This window comes from Cryptomeria japonica, chromosome 7 (genome assembly GCF_030272615.1).
Source record: "Cryptomeria japonica chromosome 7, Sugi_1.0, whole genome shotgun sequence".
NCBI classification, from domain to species: domain Eukaryota; kingdom Viridiplantae; phylum Streptophyta; class Pinopsida; order Cupressales; family Cupressaceae; genus Cryptomeria; species Cryptomeria japonica.
The window spans coordinates 730,265,786-730,285,328 of record NC_081411.1 but is presented as its reverse complement, the minus strand read 5'-3'; the positions used below and the strand labels follow the sequence as shown (position 1 = coordinate 730,285,328).

General features: G+C 33.8%; 1 protein-coding gene across 1 annotated transcript; it reads left to right on the top strand.

The window, feature by feature from the left end:
• Positions 1-9,759: 9,759 nt before the first annotated feature.
• Positions 9,760-10,284, top strand: LOC131047458 (uncharacterized). Its single transcript, XM_057981355.2, has one exon. It carries the CDS (start codon positions 9,760-9,762, stop codon positions 10,282-10,284), a length of 525 nt encoding a protein of 174 aa, XP_057837338.2.
• Positions 10,285-19,543: the final 9,259 nt, after the last annotated feature.

The following is a 19,543-nucleotide window of genomic DNA, read 5'->3' as shown; positions in this document are numbered from 1 at the left end:
GAAGGTTTCTAAAAATGTTTTGAAATTTTTAAAATTTCTCACTGTTTTGCCCTCTGTTTTTGTGTTTTGGATCACATGTTAAAACAGAGGTTATATGCGCTACCAAATTTACCCTACGCGCTAAAATACGGACCACACGCCCTAGGTTGCCCCCAGACACGCGCTAAAGTTTTGAATGTTCAAAAATGTTTTCTATTTGTTAAAAAAAGCTATGCGCTACGTTGGGTCTGCAACGCGCTAACCTGTGAACCTGATGCGCTACTGTTTAGCCTCTACGCGCTAAGCTGATGTTTCCATGCGCTAGACTGTTTCTTTGATGCGCTAAAGGATTTTACACTGTTTTGCCTTGAGATGAAACGCTACTGTTTTGAACCGATGCGCTAATTTGAGGTTTGGATGCGCTAACAGAAAGTCTGCACACGCTAAGAAGTTGCTCTTATGTGCTAAACTGCCCTAATTTTTCTTTTGGTTGATTTTTTTCAAATTTTGAACTTTTGTTGTGAAATTTTCAAGTTTGATGGATGATTTTCTGAAGTAGTAATGCAAGCACGGCACAAAAATTACAACCATTTTGCCTAATCTAACAAAGAGTGTATGTTCTGCGAGGATATGTTCAAATCCCCAATGTTTTAACAGGTTTTGATACGAATAAATACACTTTAGAAAGACTCTTTAGTCAAGGGTCATAAATAACATCATAGCCCACTAGTCTCGATACTCCGTCAACTCAAACAGCTGTGTCACCCCCTAGAGGGCGCCCGTTTTTTTGCCTTTTGTCAGAAATTAACCCAAAGTGAATCGCTTCACAATTGAGTAGTTATCTTGGGAGATATATGGTGAGTAATCTTGGGGGCGGATTCTTCCCCACCCTTGCACTATGATGTTATAAATGTCTGGTTACTGACTCGGTTCAAAGCTTTTATTTCTATGGTTCGTAATCAGGCTTCTTGTTCGGCCGTCAGTGATAAACTCACTCAGGAGGCTTCCCAACCTTTAGAACAAAGGCTTTACGTATCTCAAGGATACTGGGGGAAGGCTAATCGCTGCGCGCAACTGTTGAAAAGGACTTTCATCACTTTCCACGTTTGATTATAGTGGGTTGGAATTCTTGGCGTCAAAGTCGTTCCCCACTTAGGTCGTTCCCTTCACACCGGCCATAAACGGCTTTAAGAGTTGATTTCAACTCCTTGGGAAGGCAGACCTGTTAAAGATTTTATTGCTTGAAGTAAAGAAAGTTTTTAAGAGTGGTCTGGATTTTTGATCACCCAGTTAAGGGGAGAGCATATTTCTTCCACTTTCGAGACACGGCAATCAAGTTGTTTGTTTTAGCCTTTAAGACAATGATTTGCTAACTTCTATTTGGAGATATTGCTCCAACAAGCATGATGTTCTTTTTAACCCTTCATAGCGATGATTTTCTAATCTAGGAAAATAATTTGGTCAATAAAGCAAAATTTCGATCTTTGGTGGTCAACAAAAAAAATCGATAAAAGAAAATTTCCAGCTCTACCTGCAAGAAATTGTCAGAGTCCTGCAAAATTCCAATCGAATAGTTAGAAAAAATCTGGATTTTGGTGGACTTCTACAAGTCTAAATTTAATTTCGGTTACAATTTTTTTTTTTTTTGCCTTCTGTCTGCAATGCACTACAGAAAGGACTGTACGCGCTACAATATATTCTAGATGCGCTAAAGTTATTCCTAAATGCGCTACACTGTTTGCTGGATGCGCTACTCTGTGCGTCGGAAGCGCTGCTCTGTTTTTCTCCCGCGTTGAGACCCACAGGAAAAGTGATGATTTGATGCGCTAAAAGATGGACTTCACATGTTGGATGATGGACTTCACGCGCTAGATGGTGAACTAGATGCGCTATCTAACAGACCCGAAGCGCCAATCTATTTTTCAGATGCGCTACTCTGTTTTTCTTCCACGCTGAGACCTACAGGAAAAGATTAGTGGAAGTCATGTGCTAAAAAAAGGACTTTACGCGCTAGAGTAGAGACCCCACATGCTAAACAGTAGGCTGGACGCGCTAGACTATTAACCAAATGCACTAGGGAATGTTTCCCACGCGCTGATTCCTGTTTCCCACGGACCTGCAAAAGTGGTTAATTTTAAAAACTGATTTGATATATGGGGTTGAGCCCCACGGTGGGCACCAGAAATGTATGCGGGAAAAGTGGGTCGATAGAACTTAATATGTGAAAATGTTCTAGAATACTTGTCCACACACACACACAGGACTTCTTGATGCAAGCTATGGAGTAATGAAGTATTACTCAGCTTCCCAAGGTTGGTCCCATGGTTCTCTATCTCACAATGTCCCTCAAATCAATGTTTTTGCTCTCAGATCACTGAGCAAAATAGTTTAGGGATGGCAAATGCAAGAACGAGGGATGTTTTGATAGATTTTAGTATGAGATGCATCCTAAGCTATGCATGATCTTAAAATGCAATAAACTAGATTATAAGATGACAAGGTTAGTATAAATACTATCCTAACATGATATATTAGTTTATGATTGAGCTAAAATGATAAAGAAATTATTCTAAACATGCATATTTAGACTAGTTCCTGATTTAAAAGAGGCTAAATGATGAGCATAAAAATGATATGAAAGTTTGAATGTATTTGAGCATAAGTATGATACTACAAATTTGGAGGATGATTTTAAAATGGAGGAATGAGAGCTCTATTTATAGCAAAAACAGGGCAATGGATGGTCAGGATTGAAAGAGTTGATCAAGGGTTGAGTTTGAAAGTTGGGAATCCATGTTTGCAATTTGCACCAATGAAATGGTGACAAGTGTCAACATAGGGTTGGGTTGAGAGAAGGGGTTGGAGACATTAAATGCCTGAGAAGACCTTAAGGTTATCTAGAAGGTAAGGGTCAAGTCTAAATTAAGATTACCCATTGGATTAAGAGTTAATCCAAGGATAAACCCTTGTGCAAATGATTAAGAGATAATCATGGTCAAAGCATTAAATGCTTGATGAGACCCTTGGGTTGGATGAAGGTTGAGTTAAAAGAAATTCTTTAACAATGTAAGAGGGTTTGAGTTAACCATTAATGGTTATGAAGACTTTGGGGAATTAAGTGGTTGAAGGCTTGAAGCCTTTAATGGTTATCAAAGACTTTGAGGAATTCAGTGGTTGAAGGTTTGAAGCCTTTAATGGTTATCAAAGACTTTAAGGAATTTGAGAAGTGACCTCCCCTTGCTTAGGGATGTGACAAAGTTTAGAAGATGGGTTAGGCTAATTAGAAGCGATTAGAAGAGTCTAGAAGGGATTAGAAAGGGGTTTTAGGAAGGCAAGTGGGAGATGTAGGAAAATGCAAGTGGATGGAGGGATAATAGGATTTAATTGAATTAAATGATTTAATTCAATTTGGTTGCAATTTGGGGAAATTAAATAAATTAGATTTATTCAATTTAGGATAACTATTTAATTAAATTTGTATTTAATTAAAAGTGGATAGGGGGAATTTGATTGAATAAAATGATTTATTCATTAAATGGTATAGTGAATTTAATTTAAATAAATTGAGTAATTTACTTAATTAAATAGAGGAATGCGGGTATTTTAATTAAATTGGATTTAATTAAATAGAGAAATGAACATAAAATATTCATTTAGGAATATGGTCATTTTTATACGTCTACAACTATTAATCAAGTCTTAAATATTATTCTTCAATGCAAAATATTTCTCAGTATCATGACTATGTTGACGATAAAATTGGCAAAAAGAATTGTTATCAAAATAAGGAGATGCAAGGTTGGAAGGATCAATTTTTTTTATAGGAGGAAGTTTGATAACATTTGTGTGCAACAACTGAGACATAATACTATGTAAATATTCATTCAAAGGAGTAAATTGCCTTTCTCTTTGAAAAAAATTAGAAATAGAAGGCACACATGTTGTAGCATTCACATGGTTGTTGTTGATTGTATCATTGAATTTGATGAAGCTTTTTGTTGGTTTGAACTTTGCAAACCGTTGTTGAACACTCTCCCCCTTATCACTTGAAGCCATAGGAGTGAATTGCTCCATTTGACTCACAACTAGTTGATAATTGTGGAGTGTTGCGCACAACTGCGGAAAGGAAGTAAACTCGGACAAAAGAAGCTTTTCCCTGATATCTTTTTGTAAATTAAAAATGAAAATTCTTTGAATATCATTATTATGTACATGAAAAGAAATTTGAGCACACAAATGCTTATATCTAACAATGAAATCAGTCACTTTTTTTTTAACGCCTTGTTTACAATGCATTAAATCAGTCAAAGTGATTTTAGGACCAATGTTGTTTTGAAATTGTTGAATGAAATAATTTGCCAATTGTTGAAAGGAAGTGATAGAATAAGAAGGTAGAGAGAAATACCATTGTAAGGCCTTATCTCTTAGTGTTCTTGTAAACAATTTTGAAAGCAATCGTTGATCATAAGAAAAATCAGTACACAAGGTTTGGAACATTTTGACATGCATAAGAGGATCACCTTTTCCATTATAGAGTTCCAATTGAGGGATCTCCACATGTTTAGGTTGCACGGCTTTAACAATATCAAGAGATAGTGGGCTTGCAACATCAAAGGTGGGCACACTGAACTTGGATTGACTCATGTAAGCAATTTGTTGTTGTAAGGAAAACACGGTTTGAGCAAGATTGTTAATTGTCATTTTGGTAGAAGAATTGATATTAGACATAGGTGATTGAGAAGGTGGTGTGATGTTACTGAAAAAAAGGCATGGACTGAGAATAAGGTGGTGGGACATCATGATTTGTAGGCATTGGTGATGATTGGGTAGGAAACGGGACACTTAAAGGAGGAATAAAATTATTGAAAGAATTACCCCCTTGTGTCACACTGATCGGTTGAGGAATAGTAGGAACAGTCATAGAAGACATAGGTATCGATGGAGGATTAAATGAAGAAGAGGGATTTCCCCCATGACCTATGGTTGTAGGAATGACATTTTGAGTTGAAGTAGCCATAAAGTTAGATGTGAAAGTAGGAATACGAGTCATAGGATTAGTCAAAAGAATAGAAGAATTCACTTGTGTTGAAGGTTGTGAATAACCTACGGTTTTGGCACAACTCTTGATAGGCATGACATTAGAATCAATAATATGTGCAATGCCATGCAATATATCAATTCCATTCTTATCACTTTGAAGCATGCGCTTAAGACCTTTGATTAATGGAAGAGCTTCACTATGAGGGTACTCTTGGGACATCCATTGTTGAAATCTATCAAATTAATTGTCCAATGTAGAAATTTGATATAAATAAACCCTAGTTAAAGCTTCTTCGTCATGAGATCCATCAATAGGCAATGGTTAGGATGGGTAGAATTAGCATGATCCTTATTAAAGAAGTCACTCAAACTAGGCTCCATCTCCTCGGTAATTAAACCTTGAGAAGCCTTAATTCTAATGTTTCGTCTAACGGGGATAGGATAGGTAGGACTTATAGTGGTAAAGCTCATGCACTAGAGGGAAAATTTGAATTTTGAATTGTAGAACAAAGGTTATAAAACTGAGTAATGCAAAATTCAAGAAAAGAATGATTACACAATTTGAACTTTGTTGGAAGGAGAATATGACACAATGAAAGGAAATTGGAATTTTAAAATTAGGGCCAAGGGAATACCACTTAATTTTAAAATTTGAATTTTTAAAATCAGGGCAAACTACAATTAACTTCTTAATTTTAAAAATTTTCTTGAAATTTGAAATGTTGAATTTTGAAGGTATTTCTAATTCTAGAGGGATCAAAAATCAATAAAATCAGCCAATCTTCCGGATTTAGGCTATTAAATACAGTCATAACAGTCTCCCGAAATTTGGGGAAAAAAGTTGAGGACCGTGGCGGGAACGTACATGGTCCGACCAACTTTTTTTAAAATTTTCAATGATGGATGTTATGATGATTTTAAAGATAACCCCCAAAAATTGGCAAATTTTACAATCTCTAGATGGGCAAAATGAAGGCACAAAGGTGAAAATAGAACCTTATTAGGGTTTTGAAGAAAAAGAGGAATTGAATTGGAATTTTGAAAAGGTTCAAACCTAATGGATAGGAACACCTTGGAAAATGTTTATAAATCTGAATGAAACTGAAATTGATTTGAAATTCACACAAAATTCAATTAAATTTAAAAATTAGGGTTTGATGACCTAACCACTTAATTTTGAAATTTGAATCTTGGGAAAAAGGGGGGGAAATTGAAAAATTGAATTGTAGGATTGAAGGCAAATCTAAGAACAATAAAAAATCTGAAAATTAAATTGAAATCCAATTTTTGGTACAAATTCAAGATGATTTTTGAAAATTAGGGTTTAACAAGTACCCTCTTAATTTTGTCAATTTTAATTGCAAATTGAACAAGATAATGAGGAAAACGAATTCGACAATCAAGACAATTTTTCAGATCTAAGATAATCACAAGCAATTTAAACAAATCACAACTTCAATTTTAATTTTAAAAAAACTAGGGTTTTTAACAAATTAACCACTAAGTTTACAGAAATTTGAAGCTTGTAAATGAAAAATATGCAATTTTGTTCAAAGGAAAGCATGCAAGATGTTGGGTTCACCAAAATGTAATGGTGGGAAAATGATAAGTGATAGATCAAGAGGAAAACTACCCTTTCCCTCAAAGAGAGATGAGAGTTTCACTATTGATTATCCTTCAAGCACTTTTCACCATTACAATAGGAAGAAGGGGATAATTCACTAGATTCAATCTCTCCACACAAAGGTGGTAGATTGAATTTTGAATGAATTAAGAATGTTAGGATGATCTCCTCTTTCCTTTGTTTGATTTGGAAAGGAAATTGATTGAATTATGTAGTGCAAAAGTGACAGAATCGATTATAACTTGAGATTGGAATATGGGATGAAGTTGTGCATCTAGATCTGGCAGTAAAATGTCGAGACAAAGTCACCTTGCGAATTTGACGAAAATTTGTCTGGACCGTGGCGGGAATGTACACGGTCCTCCGAAAAATCCGCGAAAGGAAAAGGGTTTTTCCGCCTCTCCAAATGGAGCTCGAATTTGAAAGTACAGCTACGCACCTGCAACCTACACACATAAAAGAGAGGAAAATGGGTTGGGATTGGGGGTTTTCCTTTAGGTCAAACCCCATTTTTTTGAATTAACCAAGTAATGAAAGAAAGTACTTGCAAGTAGATGTAAATGAAAGACTGAATTGTAAATCGCCTCAAGGGAGATTATAGTAGCAATGTTAATAGAAATGCTTGTGTGCTAATTGAATGTTGAAATCAACCTCCTCATCAATGGTTGAATCCTTGACTTGAATGCTACACCTAGCCTTGAAGGAAACTTGAGAATGCTCAATACTGGAAAAGAATGTTTGAATGCTCTTGAATGCTTGATCGCTTGTGCATACTCCAATCTTATCCAACTTAAACTTATGCAAATGAGAGGATGAATGCCCCTTAAATACATGTTAGTGGATTTGATTTTCGTCACGAGTCAACATCGGGAGAGTTTTCCCGCTCACCGCACAACCCACAATGCATGCTCTAGGAAGATCCTGCCCCAAAATAGGGCAGGGACAGGGGTGCCACACCCCTATCCTACCCCTTTCTCCAGGGCAGAGTGCGGACAGATTTATACGAAGGCCAAGGAAGAAGTTGTTTTCGCAAGCCAAGCAGTCTCTGGTCTCCGATCGAGCTAGAGGAATCAAGTTCACGTATGTGAGGACCCTAATGCAGTCGAAAATTGCTAGGGTCACAATTTTACAACACTACGGATACAAGTAATCCTCCATCTGCATTTTCCATAACTAATCATTCTAGTCGTTGAACCTCTCGACCTTGAATTTGTTTTATTCCATTACTCCCACTCAAATTTGAAAGTCCCTACCAATTTACAGAAATACACGGCTCTGATACCAATTGTTAGGGTTTAGGAAAATCCAGAGCAAAAACGAATTAACAATTATATGCAGATACAAACACGCAAAGATGAAGAAAAACACAACACAAAGTAACACGGATATTTAATGCGGTTCACCCAAGATGGGCTACATCCACATAACACAGTCGCCCATTTTTTTCTTATTATCCAATAAATCAGTACAACACAATTCCAATGTCTTATGCATTCTAGTCGCTTATAACATGCAATTTTAGGACAACATACAAAGTCAGCTAACAAAGAATAACCCTAACCCTAAAGGAATATTCACATAATATTTTCCTTGTACTCGTATTCTCGTACACGTATGATAATTTTGGGGGGATCCTTCGGCTCCCAAATACTCAAGCACTTCGAGCTGACACATCCGCCCAACAAGTGTACAGTACTTGCATGATCAGTCGCCATATACCAACATATGCTAGATTTATACAAGCAAGCAAACTAATAAGTTTCAACAAGAAGAGAATCGATGAAACAAAACAAAGAAGAATACTTAGTCTTTAAATCTTAATACAAAAAACATATGAAACAAAACAAAACGGGCACTGGCAATCTTTAAATCCTAATACATAGACAATAGCATGTCTATTATCCTCTAACTACACAAATTTACATTTGTTTGTACAAAATGGATACTAAATTAGATCTTCAAATATTTATGGTTGCAATATATATTCTAATTTGGAAATGGAAAGAAAAAAAAACATTACATTTTTTGAATTTGACAAACTATTTTTTGTTATATTTGTGGTATTGTAAAAATCTAAGTAAACTTTTAGCTACAAAATAATTAAATTTAATATGTATTTAATTGAAGTCTAGGTGGTGGAAGACATGACAAGAGTTAGGATGGTGGATTTTATAATTAATATTGGATGGAAAATGATATAAAAAAAATGGTGGAAAGTTATAAACATATTATAAAAAAATGCACAAGTCTTCTTAATATCATGTGACTTTCATGTCAAAATATTGTACGCCAATATCTTTGAATCCCTTCACTATTATATTTATATATTCTCAATTATTAAAGAAAAGACATTACAATTAATTAAATTTAACAAACTATTATTTGTTATATTTGTTGCACTATTAAAATCTCAATAAAACCGCACAAGCTGAGTTGGCCTAGTGGTGGAGATCTTGTGCTCTTGAAAGAGAGGTCACAAGTTCAAATCCCATAAGGGGGTAGGGTATGTACACCTTATCAGCTTCGGCCCATTACCTATCAAAAAAAAAAACTCAATAAAACTACCAAGCCAAAAAATAATCTCAATAAAACTTTAATTGTAAAATAATTAAATATAAACTCTAACTTGTGGGAGACGTGAAAAGGGTTAGGTAGATAGATTTTATAATTTTAATATTGGGTAAACAATACTATAAAAAGAAGGTTAACATCTATAAATATATTTATTATATGCACTCAAAAGATCCTATCAAAGGCATGCTTTTCCTCGAAATTATGTGGCTTTCATGTCAAAAATATTTTATGTCAATATCTTTAACTGCACCTATTATTATGTTCACCTAGAATATCAAGTTGTATGAAATCATGTCCCTTTCTCTTGCATTTAATGCATTTCTTACTCAAAATATCAATCAAACACTTGTCCATAGTTTGCAATATTTTTCAAATCCAGTTAAAATCTATTTCATGGCATGAGAAATTTTTTGGAGTTGCATGTCCATTTGAAATCTTTATCATCTAATAAAAATTAGCTTCATTGCATATAAACAATAATACAAACTAATTATCCCGTTAAGGGGCTTAATTGGGTTCAAACCAACCATGTTGAGGAGTCTATGAAATGGGAAAGACCGTTGGAGGGTTGGCTGAAAGTGAATTTTGATGGGGCTTCTAAAGGGAACCCGAAACCTTTGGGGGCAGGAGTTATAGTGCGAAATTGGAAGGGGGATACTTTGGCTATTGGGGCCCAAATATTGGGGAATGGTTCAAATAATCTGGTTGAAGTAACAGTTGCTCTGCTTGCTATTAGGATGTGCAAGATGCTTGGCGCTAGGAAAGTGCACTTCAAAGGTGACTCTTTAATTATCATCTTAGCTTTAATGAAGAAGGGTATAGATGCATGGCACTTACAAGGTTGGATCCACAACATCCTTGAAGGGTTGGAAAATTTTGAGGAGGTTCAATTAAGTCATATTAAACGTATTAGTAATGTCGAAGCAGACACTTTATCTAAGTGGGCTCTCACCTTTTTTGAAGTGGGTGACTTCAGGTGGGAGGATTTTCACACTATCAGACTGGAGGTTGATGCAGATGGTCATATTAATGATATCGTGAATGAAGTGTACGATGTCAGAAGGTAGGATCGAATGGCGATGCTCGAGTATAGAGAGGTGCCTTGTTATTGATGCCTTTATTGTTGCATGAGAAGACATTTATTTCATTCCCATCTTCTTCGAAGTGTTGTTATGAAGGCATTTACTCCAGAAACAAATCTCTGAGAAGGTATTGAACTCCAATTTACTTAGTAGGGTTGTGGTTGCGAAGCACTCATGGAGGCCAATTTCTCTCGAAGAAGTAGGCGATGATTTTTTGTATTTTTTGGCAAAGTCAATATTGGCCAGCTACATAAATTGTTTAAATTTCATGATGAATTGCTTGCACAGAGTGTAGCTTATTTGGTTGGGGGGGGTTTTAGCTAGCTCAAATTCTATTTTAAAACCAGAATGGACGTTTATGCCCTTATTATGGCATGGGGGCTGGAATTGGGTGAAGACACGACAATGGTGAAAAAGGTAATGTAGACAATTATTCATGAAGATTATCTGCTAGGTTTGGATTCCTTCCTGGAATGGATGGAACCTGGAGGGGGTTTTGATACTTGTGAAGGTGTAGAGGACGGAGTACAGGGTGGTAATATGGTTTTATTCCCATTCCTCCAGTGGGTGAAAGGCATGTGCAGGTTTTACCACTCTCAAGAGGCCATAAGGGGCTGGGATGCCCTCAAATTGTACGTTGAGATCAAAGAACTGGAAGATGTCATAGCGCAGGCAAAGGTGGAAGCTGAGCAGGAGCCAAGATGGATTTTGCGACCAAGGTCGGTGAGGTCGCTGGAGAACAATAGAGCCATGGTGGCGAGAGGCAACCGCCAGAGGAAAGTCCAGTGAGTTGTCATTTTCTACCTTGAAGGGGCGATGTGCCTTGTTTTGTATGATGGTTTCTTTTGTCTGGGTTCAGTAATTTTGGATGTAATTAGGTGGGTGGGTAGATGGTCAGTTAAAGCCATTTGGTGGGAGTGATTTTTGTTTACGATGCTGGCTTTTTTGGATTCCGTTGTTGTTTAAACTTTACTATGTGGACCTTAATTTGAATATCGATAAAATATATAAATTATTACTGAGCAAAAAAAATAATACAAACTAATTAATTTAATTTATATTTTTGACAAAGTTTAGAAACTTATAAATTAGAGAGAATAAAATTATTTCGTTGATTCCATTGGTTGATAAATAATTGTCTACTATTTTGATCATAATTTTTGAATTATAAATTCAAATCACTTTATCTTGAATGCGTTGGAAGTATAGTGATGGCATCTAAACTAGGTTGTTCTAAAAAAAAATTATAAGATTGACTCCACAGTCATATATTCAACCTTTTATTCTCGTAAATAATAACTGAAAATGGAAATGCCTTTGATAGTTGAGTCAAATCGTATCCCTTTTTCTCCCTTGAAACATATTTACTTTGATATTTAGAATCTCTATGTAAATACATGTGGTGTTGTAAACAACATTAGGAACTTGTTATCTAAGTATAAAACAAAATTGTAATGAAGAGAAAGGAGATAGGGGGACTAAGACAAAAGCCAATGCATGAGATATAAAAAATGAGGAAGAGTGTGCACCAGGAAATGAAAAAGAAAGAAAAAAGAGAGAAGAGGTGTGAGTGAGATAATGAGGTGTAGCATTATCAAGAATTTAGGAAACGAAAAATTGCATAGAGGAGAGAGTGTGCACTATAGTGTCCCTCCCCGATTCATCTTTTGATTATGCATCTATAGACTTATTTAGACTCTTTGATGATGTTTAGACCAGTACTTATGACTTTATTGATATCTCAAATGCTTATTAATGATGCTAGACATTTCATATGGATATTTGATATATGATGATCTATGTGGATGATGATATATCCTAGACTATTATGATGGATGAATTTATATTTGATGATTTATATGCACTCGTTATTCATGGATGGACTATATTGCTTATGAGATTATGATGGCATCTTGATAATGCTAACCCCACTCCATGATTATATTGTAGGAGTTGATTCTATGATTGTCGTGACTATCATACTATTGTATTTGTGATAGAGACAATGTCATATCACTCATTGCAAGCATGATATGATGTTGTGATTCTCTCTCACTTGCCTAATCATTTATTATATTTGATATTGTATATGTTGTTTTGTGGATATTGGTGGTTGCAAGATTGCAGGTACTAGACATCGACTCCACCTAGTCTCACAAGTCTGAGCGTGTCTCTATCCCAATGGCAAGTTGATCGAAGATGGCATGAGTTCCTTCTACACACTCTAGGCTTAAGTTGGTATCCTTATCAGTCAGTGTCTTGGCTTGAATCGATGGTTAGAGTCTTGTGTTGTGATGTTCGACTCTATGTTGGGTTGCCTTGTGGCATCGTGAGTATTCGATTATTTAATTAATTAATATTGATTCATATATTTTATTAATGTTAAATTAAAATAATGTATAGTTTTGATATTTAACTATTATCGGGTGATTTATTAATATTTATTATGTTACTTTGATTAATGTTTATTAAGCCTTGATTTATTTATTTATATTTAATTGGTATTTTAATATTTATTTATTGATTTAATGTTTATTTGGATATTTATTATTTATTGTTTAATTATTATTTCTAATGTTGTTACTTATGGTTTATATTTAATTATGGCATTTATTTATATTGTCTTTGATTTATTTTATCTATTGGGCTTTTATATTTTATTGTGCTCATAGTTTAATTTAATTATTGGTTATTTATACTATTAGATTTCATTTGTTACCATTTGGGTTAATTAATATTATATAACCTACCTACCCTATTTTACTATTGGTTGAGAGATTTGGGGTAAGTAAATAATATTATTTTATATTTCTTACCTTGGTTTTATGCATGGTAGGTATAAAATACTATTTTATAAATTATTTTGATTGGCCGACTTATCCTATGGTTTTTGAATGAAATTCTATTTATTCGGCTCTCTGTGATTTCCTAGGGGTCAGCTTTTGTGAGTAATTTTCTACATATTGGAGATTTTTGAATTGTTTGGAGCTTGGTTGAATTAGCTGGACCTAGATTTGGAGTTTCTCTTCTTCAAATTACATTGCCATAACTTCTAGTTTTCTAGGTTGGTTGAATCTTTTACTCTTTGCATTTTGGTTTCCGAAAAGATTGTTTTCTCGTGTGTACAGAAAGATTGTCTGTGGGAGGAATTTGGAAAATTCTATATTGTTGTAGGTTATAATAAAGTTTTTTAGTCATGATAGTGTTGGAAAATTATTGCATTTCAATGGCTAAGTTTTTGGATTTTCCGCGAGTGTTTTTACCATGCTCTCCTTGCGCACTGTTATGTATTGGATGTGATTTTTTTGGAGTCTCGGGTATTATGATTTTCTCCTTGCTTTGAGGATGTAGATGTTGAGATTGTTCTCTTGTTTAGGAGATGTCAGTATCATATCTCTCGAGTCTAGCTCTTCTTCCTACAAATGGGAGATGATTTATGTGTGTCTCCAGGAGTTGTCCATGTATTGATAATGCATCAATTGTTATGCTTAGGTCTAATTATTTTATGTGTTGGACGTCAGATTATGTACTTGTCTATTGTGTCTCTATTAGACATTTTTTCGGTATCACATGATGGATTAATTGTGTTTCCGGACTTATCATAATTTTATACTCCGTTTTCTAAGTCGAACTAGTAAAAACACTAAACTTATTGACGAAGGCACTAAAACTGTGTATACGCTATTGTTTTATATGTATGCATCATTCTTTAATATGTATGCACTGTTGTATTTGGTATAAGCACTAGTTCACATTTCATATGTGTCAAATCTCCAAGTAAAAGTGGCACTGTATCAGGTGAAGGCGTTGCAAAATGGCCTATTAGCGCTAAACTATTTAGTGTATGTGTTGATCTAGGTTTCTTATGCGCTGAATTATTTTGTGAAGGCGTTGTCCCGATTTACAAAAGCGCTATTTTGTCTCGCTTTACTGTTTTGGTTCATTTTGACTTTCTGTATTATGTTCTTCATACTAAAGGCTATTTCTGACACCCCTGTGATTTCTAGTTTTGTATATTCTTCAGATGTGGTTGTTTTACTATGTTCTTGGCTCCTGCAAGATGGTTTGTACCTTGCTGTCAAGGGATGTGTATATGTTGGAATAGCTCTAGCAAGATGGTTATTCCTTGTTGTGGAGGTTTATACTGTTTAGGCTCCAGCGAGAGGTTTGTGCCTCGTTGTTAAGGATTGTTATTATTCATGGCTGAGTAAAAGGAATTTTATTCCTTACTCTTGTTTATTTATGTTTTGATTATTGACGAGGCTTTTGATTTATATGTTGGCATTATGGCATTTCGGCTATCATTTTATTGCATTTATGCATGTGGATATTTGATGATGTTTTATTGAGCCTCCTTGTTGATATTATTGTTGTGTTACCCTAAGGTCTTGGAACATGGTTAGGGGGAGTGGGCTTCCATGTGATGTGTGGGGTCATGAGAGAATAGTCTATCAAGAGGTTCCTTGTAAGGATGCTTGAAGTCTAGACCACCAGAAGTTCACATTGGAAGTTTTCTTGATTTTAATCAAGTGATAACCATAATAATTAATTAGTTGGGTTTGGTAATTAGGACTCACCTAAATAAGATAATTAAAGGATTTTGTGCCCCACCTCATAACCCTTGAGTGGAGACTTGGGATGAGCTTGGGAAGACCGTGGAGATGGTAAACCGAACTCCCTTGATTCTCTCATAGGTTGAGACAGTTCCACATGTCTATCAGGGGTGCGGGTGGAGATCTCGATGTTTATATATTATGCCCTTATTTGTGACGATAGCATGTGATGACACTCTTCCCTGCATGTGTCCTTGTTCCTTATGCCATGGTTGATGATATGCCTCTGGGAGTTTTATTGCTTTCAATTTAGCCATGTGATGTGATTTGGTTTATTTGTTCATGTGATGGTTCCAGTTGTGGTTATTGTCTTGTTGAGATCTCTTTGGTTGTTAAGTGTCAACCTAGGTCTAGAGTGTGTGTGGAACCTTGTGTCATCTCCTAACAGGGGGGGTGTTCCTTTGGTTCCACATGGTCGGGTGGTTTGATGCCTTCTTCCATTGGGATGTTCTTCATTAGATGTTTTTGTACGTGGATGTGGATTCTTTATCTCTTTAGCTTTGGATGGATTCGTGTAGCAGATTGATGTATTATGATTTATGTGACATTCATAAGATAGTTGTATTTGTATTTTGAGTATCATGTATCTTGATGTAAAGGACATTGTAAATCTTATGTAATGGAAATGATGTAATAGGATTGTGATCATGACTCTTGTAGTAGGATATGTAATGGTAACCCTTGCAAATTCAATTTTGTAACCTGGATATTGTTAATTAATGGATATATATATATATGGATTTAGAGTTGCGATTGATTGAATTATTGGTTTAGCCTTAGACGGAATAATGTTTATGCGCTTAGATGCAAAAAAGATATTCCTTTATTGTACTTGTTTCTTGAAATGGATTGTGTAAATAGAATTATGATAATGTAGAGGTTTATTCATAAAGGAATTAACTATGTGATATGTAATGTTTAGGATAATGGTGGTATTTTGGTAATTGAGATGATGGGAATTGGGAACCTTTGGATTGGTGCTATTAAAATGAACCTAATGGGGTTAAAGGCATTTGTATGGTAATTAAATATATGCATGGATATTCTACTATGCCATAGTAGGAAGTTAATGAAAGAAAGTAACATTTGGAATGTATTGATTTATGGTGTTTATGATGCCATGTTCTTAATGTTATTATAAGTAATAGCATTGAGATACCCTAGGGAATGATAGTTGATGAGTTGTATTATTTCCGCTTGCGTATTGTGCTCTTATGATTATGTTAAATTGATTATGTGCATATGTGGTAAATGGTTGTTATAAGAATTGAGTATTTAGGTTATATGTGTTGCTTTATTAGATGATATAAAAAAAAAATTGTTAGCATGTTAGTTAGTTATATTTCTCTAGGGTATTTTGGTAGGCATTACATGCGCAAGAGAGGAGAAAATTCAGATTAAAAATAAGAATGAATGAATTTTATATTATTTAGATAGTGATTTTTTTAACATAATAAAAATGATTGATTATAATATTAATTTTCTTAAAATATTTTTTAATATTTTTATTTTAATTAAAATTTGAAAAGATTAATAAGAAATAAAATTCGATTATGATTGGTTAGTATTGTTCTTTTCAATTGAATGGCTAAAAGTTAAATATAAGATTTAAGAAATAAAATGATAAAAATAAAGAGGTGGCTAGGCCCTCATCCAATTCTGAAAATAGTTTATAATGACAACACTAATATTATCATTAACATGTTATGAAGATCAAATCATATGAGATTCATTTATCCTTGCACATCAACAATGACATCAAAATTAATCTCAACGCAATACATAAATCAAATCATATAAGTTTTTTTTTTATCTCATCTAAAATTCTAAAATGAAAGAGTTGTGCGATATAAAAGCATGGGAGGGAGGCAAGCTCTTGTTCCCTTTCTTACATTGTTGAGTCAAGGTTGTAGACGTGATTGGAAATATGCTTTCATCATTAAGGCGTTAGGAAATTAGACTAAGAAAAGCTCCTTAGTCCTCAAGTTTGATTCTAGTTTTGAAGATGGTGTCACTCTGCCAACAATTATTATTATATGTTTTAATTGTCCCCCTAGTTAAGCAATTGATGGCTAGTTGCATAGGAAGAGGCAACAGTCTTATAGTACTAACACACTAACTCCACCAATACCCCACCTTCCTTATCACCACTCACAAACTTGTCATATTTAATCAAGAAACTTAGTTTCACATCACTAGTTCTCACATTGTGTAACTTGAATACACTTCCATCAAACCAAGCTCCACCAAATCCTTCCCTATCATAGCATACATCCAGCTTTCTTCCATGAGTTTAAAACACTCTATACATAAGACTATATACATACAATACAAAGAACATCAACATACTTAAGTAAAAACTATACAAAACATTGATAAAATACCAAATTTTAATAAAAAATTTGTAATGTAAAATTTATTATAATAAAATTAATTAGAAAAAATATTACAAAGCATAATGCTTTTATTGCACCTTAAAAATTTGATATAGAATAATTAGATTCAAAGTATATTTAATAAGAGTTTGGGTGATGGATAAGATAATAGAAGTTGGGGCATTTGAATATCAAGATATAAGTCATATTAGTGCATATTCTAATTACAATTTATAGCCATTCAAATAATAAATAAACTTTTGAATGGCATGCAATCATAATTCTAAAATGAGAGTGAATCATGCATTGAATATAATATAAGCTTGTATAAGCAGTAAATGTAATATCAATATTTTATTGTAATTTGTAAAGGTACATTTACTATGTCCATTATCTATATAAAAATTAAAGAGTTCATTCAAATGAAGAATTATTTAATTGATGGATTTCAATTTTGAACAAAAGTCAAGAATATTTAGAGATGCTTCTCTATGGGTCATCTTGCTTTGAACTTCTCTATTTCGTGCCACAAAGGTGTTGCTACTTGGTGGAAGAATGCTATTGTTGATCATTTAATAGTCAATGCTCCTAACTTGACTTCCCCTGGCTCCTCTCATGAGGATGATATCTCCTTTCAAGACGAAGTCGTGCCCTCACGACTACAGATGCTCCTATTGATCCTCCCTTTGTGGCATCATTTCCTGAGGTTCCCACTACAAATTCCCTTTTTCTGCAACCATGATCTACTCCTACTGGACCTACTTTTAGTGTTGTTTTGTTACAACCTGTTTTTGTTCTAAAGCAGCCTCTTGTTGTTTTGTTGCAGCACTCTGTTGACACCATTGACTGTAACCCTATTGAGTCCCTTCTGTTTGATCTCTCTTTTGATGGTCCTAATGACAACATCACTTGGACAGTGGTTGCTTGCAGGTGGAAGGGGAAGTCTTCTCCCCTTCCCCAAACCCCTCTTTGTCGAAGTTTGGGTGTCTCTCCCCCTTCGTGATCGTGATCGGGGTTTTGGGTATTCTCCATTTTGACAAGGCTTTATTTTGCCTGTCTGATTGTGTTCTATTTCTTACTACCTTTTTAGGCATTTGTTTTTGTTGCCAACATCATGTTTTTTTGGCGTTGCTTGTTTTTGGTTGATAGTTTTTTACTATGTTAAGGGTCAAAGCCCTAGTTAAAGTTGTTTTACTAATAAAAAACAAATCAGTCAAGTATATATCAAATTATAAAATATTTTGAAATATTATAAATTAAGTAGTTCAATGAGATAAAAAGACTTTGGTAACATCTTATATAAATAGAAAAAAAATAAGAAACCAAAATATCTAACTCTTATAATTATTGAAATGCAATATTTCAAACTTCAACAATTCTATCAAAATTAGGAGACCATATAAATTAAACAACCTCCATAATTTGAAGAAAAGATATTTAACAAAGTATGAAATCAAGGAAGAGAAAATTTATTAAATATCCTTATTGAATCTTTATTAATTATATATTAAAAATAAAATAAATTTTAATTTCAAATCTAATATTTTAATTATTAAATATCGATATTTAAAAACTTTTTAAAAAGTCTAACTACATTTGTTTTCAAAATATTTTTTGAAATATAATTCTTAAACTTTAATTTTCCCAAACTCTAATTGTTTTTTTTCAAAACAAGTGTTATTCAATCTTAAAAGTTAATTTTGAAAAAAACAAAAGAAAAAGTTTATGAGATCAAAAGAAAGAGACAGAACCAATAAAAAATGAGAGAAAAATATTGTATTTATGTAATGGAATAAGGTTGCATGAATAAGAGAAAAAAATTGTTTTTATATGATTGAATAAGTTTGTATGAATAAGACAAATAAAAAACATGAACTTAAGATTTTTCATGAGATATTCACATACAAAGAATGAATTTCATGTAAAAAGACAATATGACAAGAGTCACAAGAAAAAAAGAAAAATAGACATTTTAGAGAATATGGAAGATGCATTAAAACAAAAAAAAAAAAAAATGAAAAAAAAAAAAACACTAACAATTACTAAATGTGGACATTTAAGATATATAAAATACATATGTCAAAGCCACTGCAGTGAAAAAAAAACTATGTAGTAATGCAAACTATTATTTGGCCGATTATAAATTAAAAAAGTTTTAAAAATGTTATAAACACTTGTCCATAGTTTGTAATATTATTTTAAAGGTGGTTAAAATCTATTTCATGGCATAAGACATTTTTTGGACTTGGAAGTCCA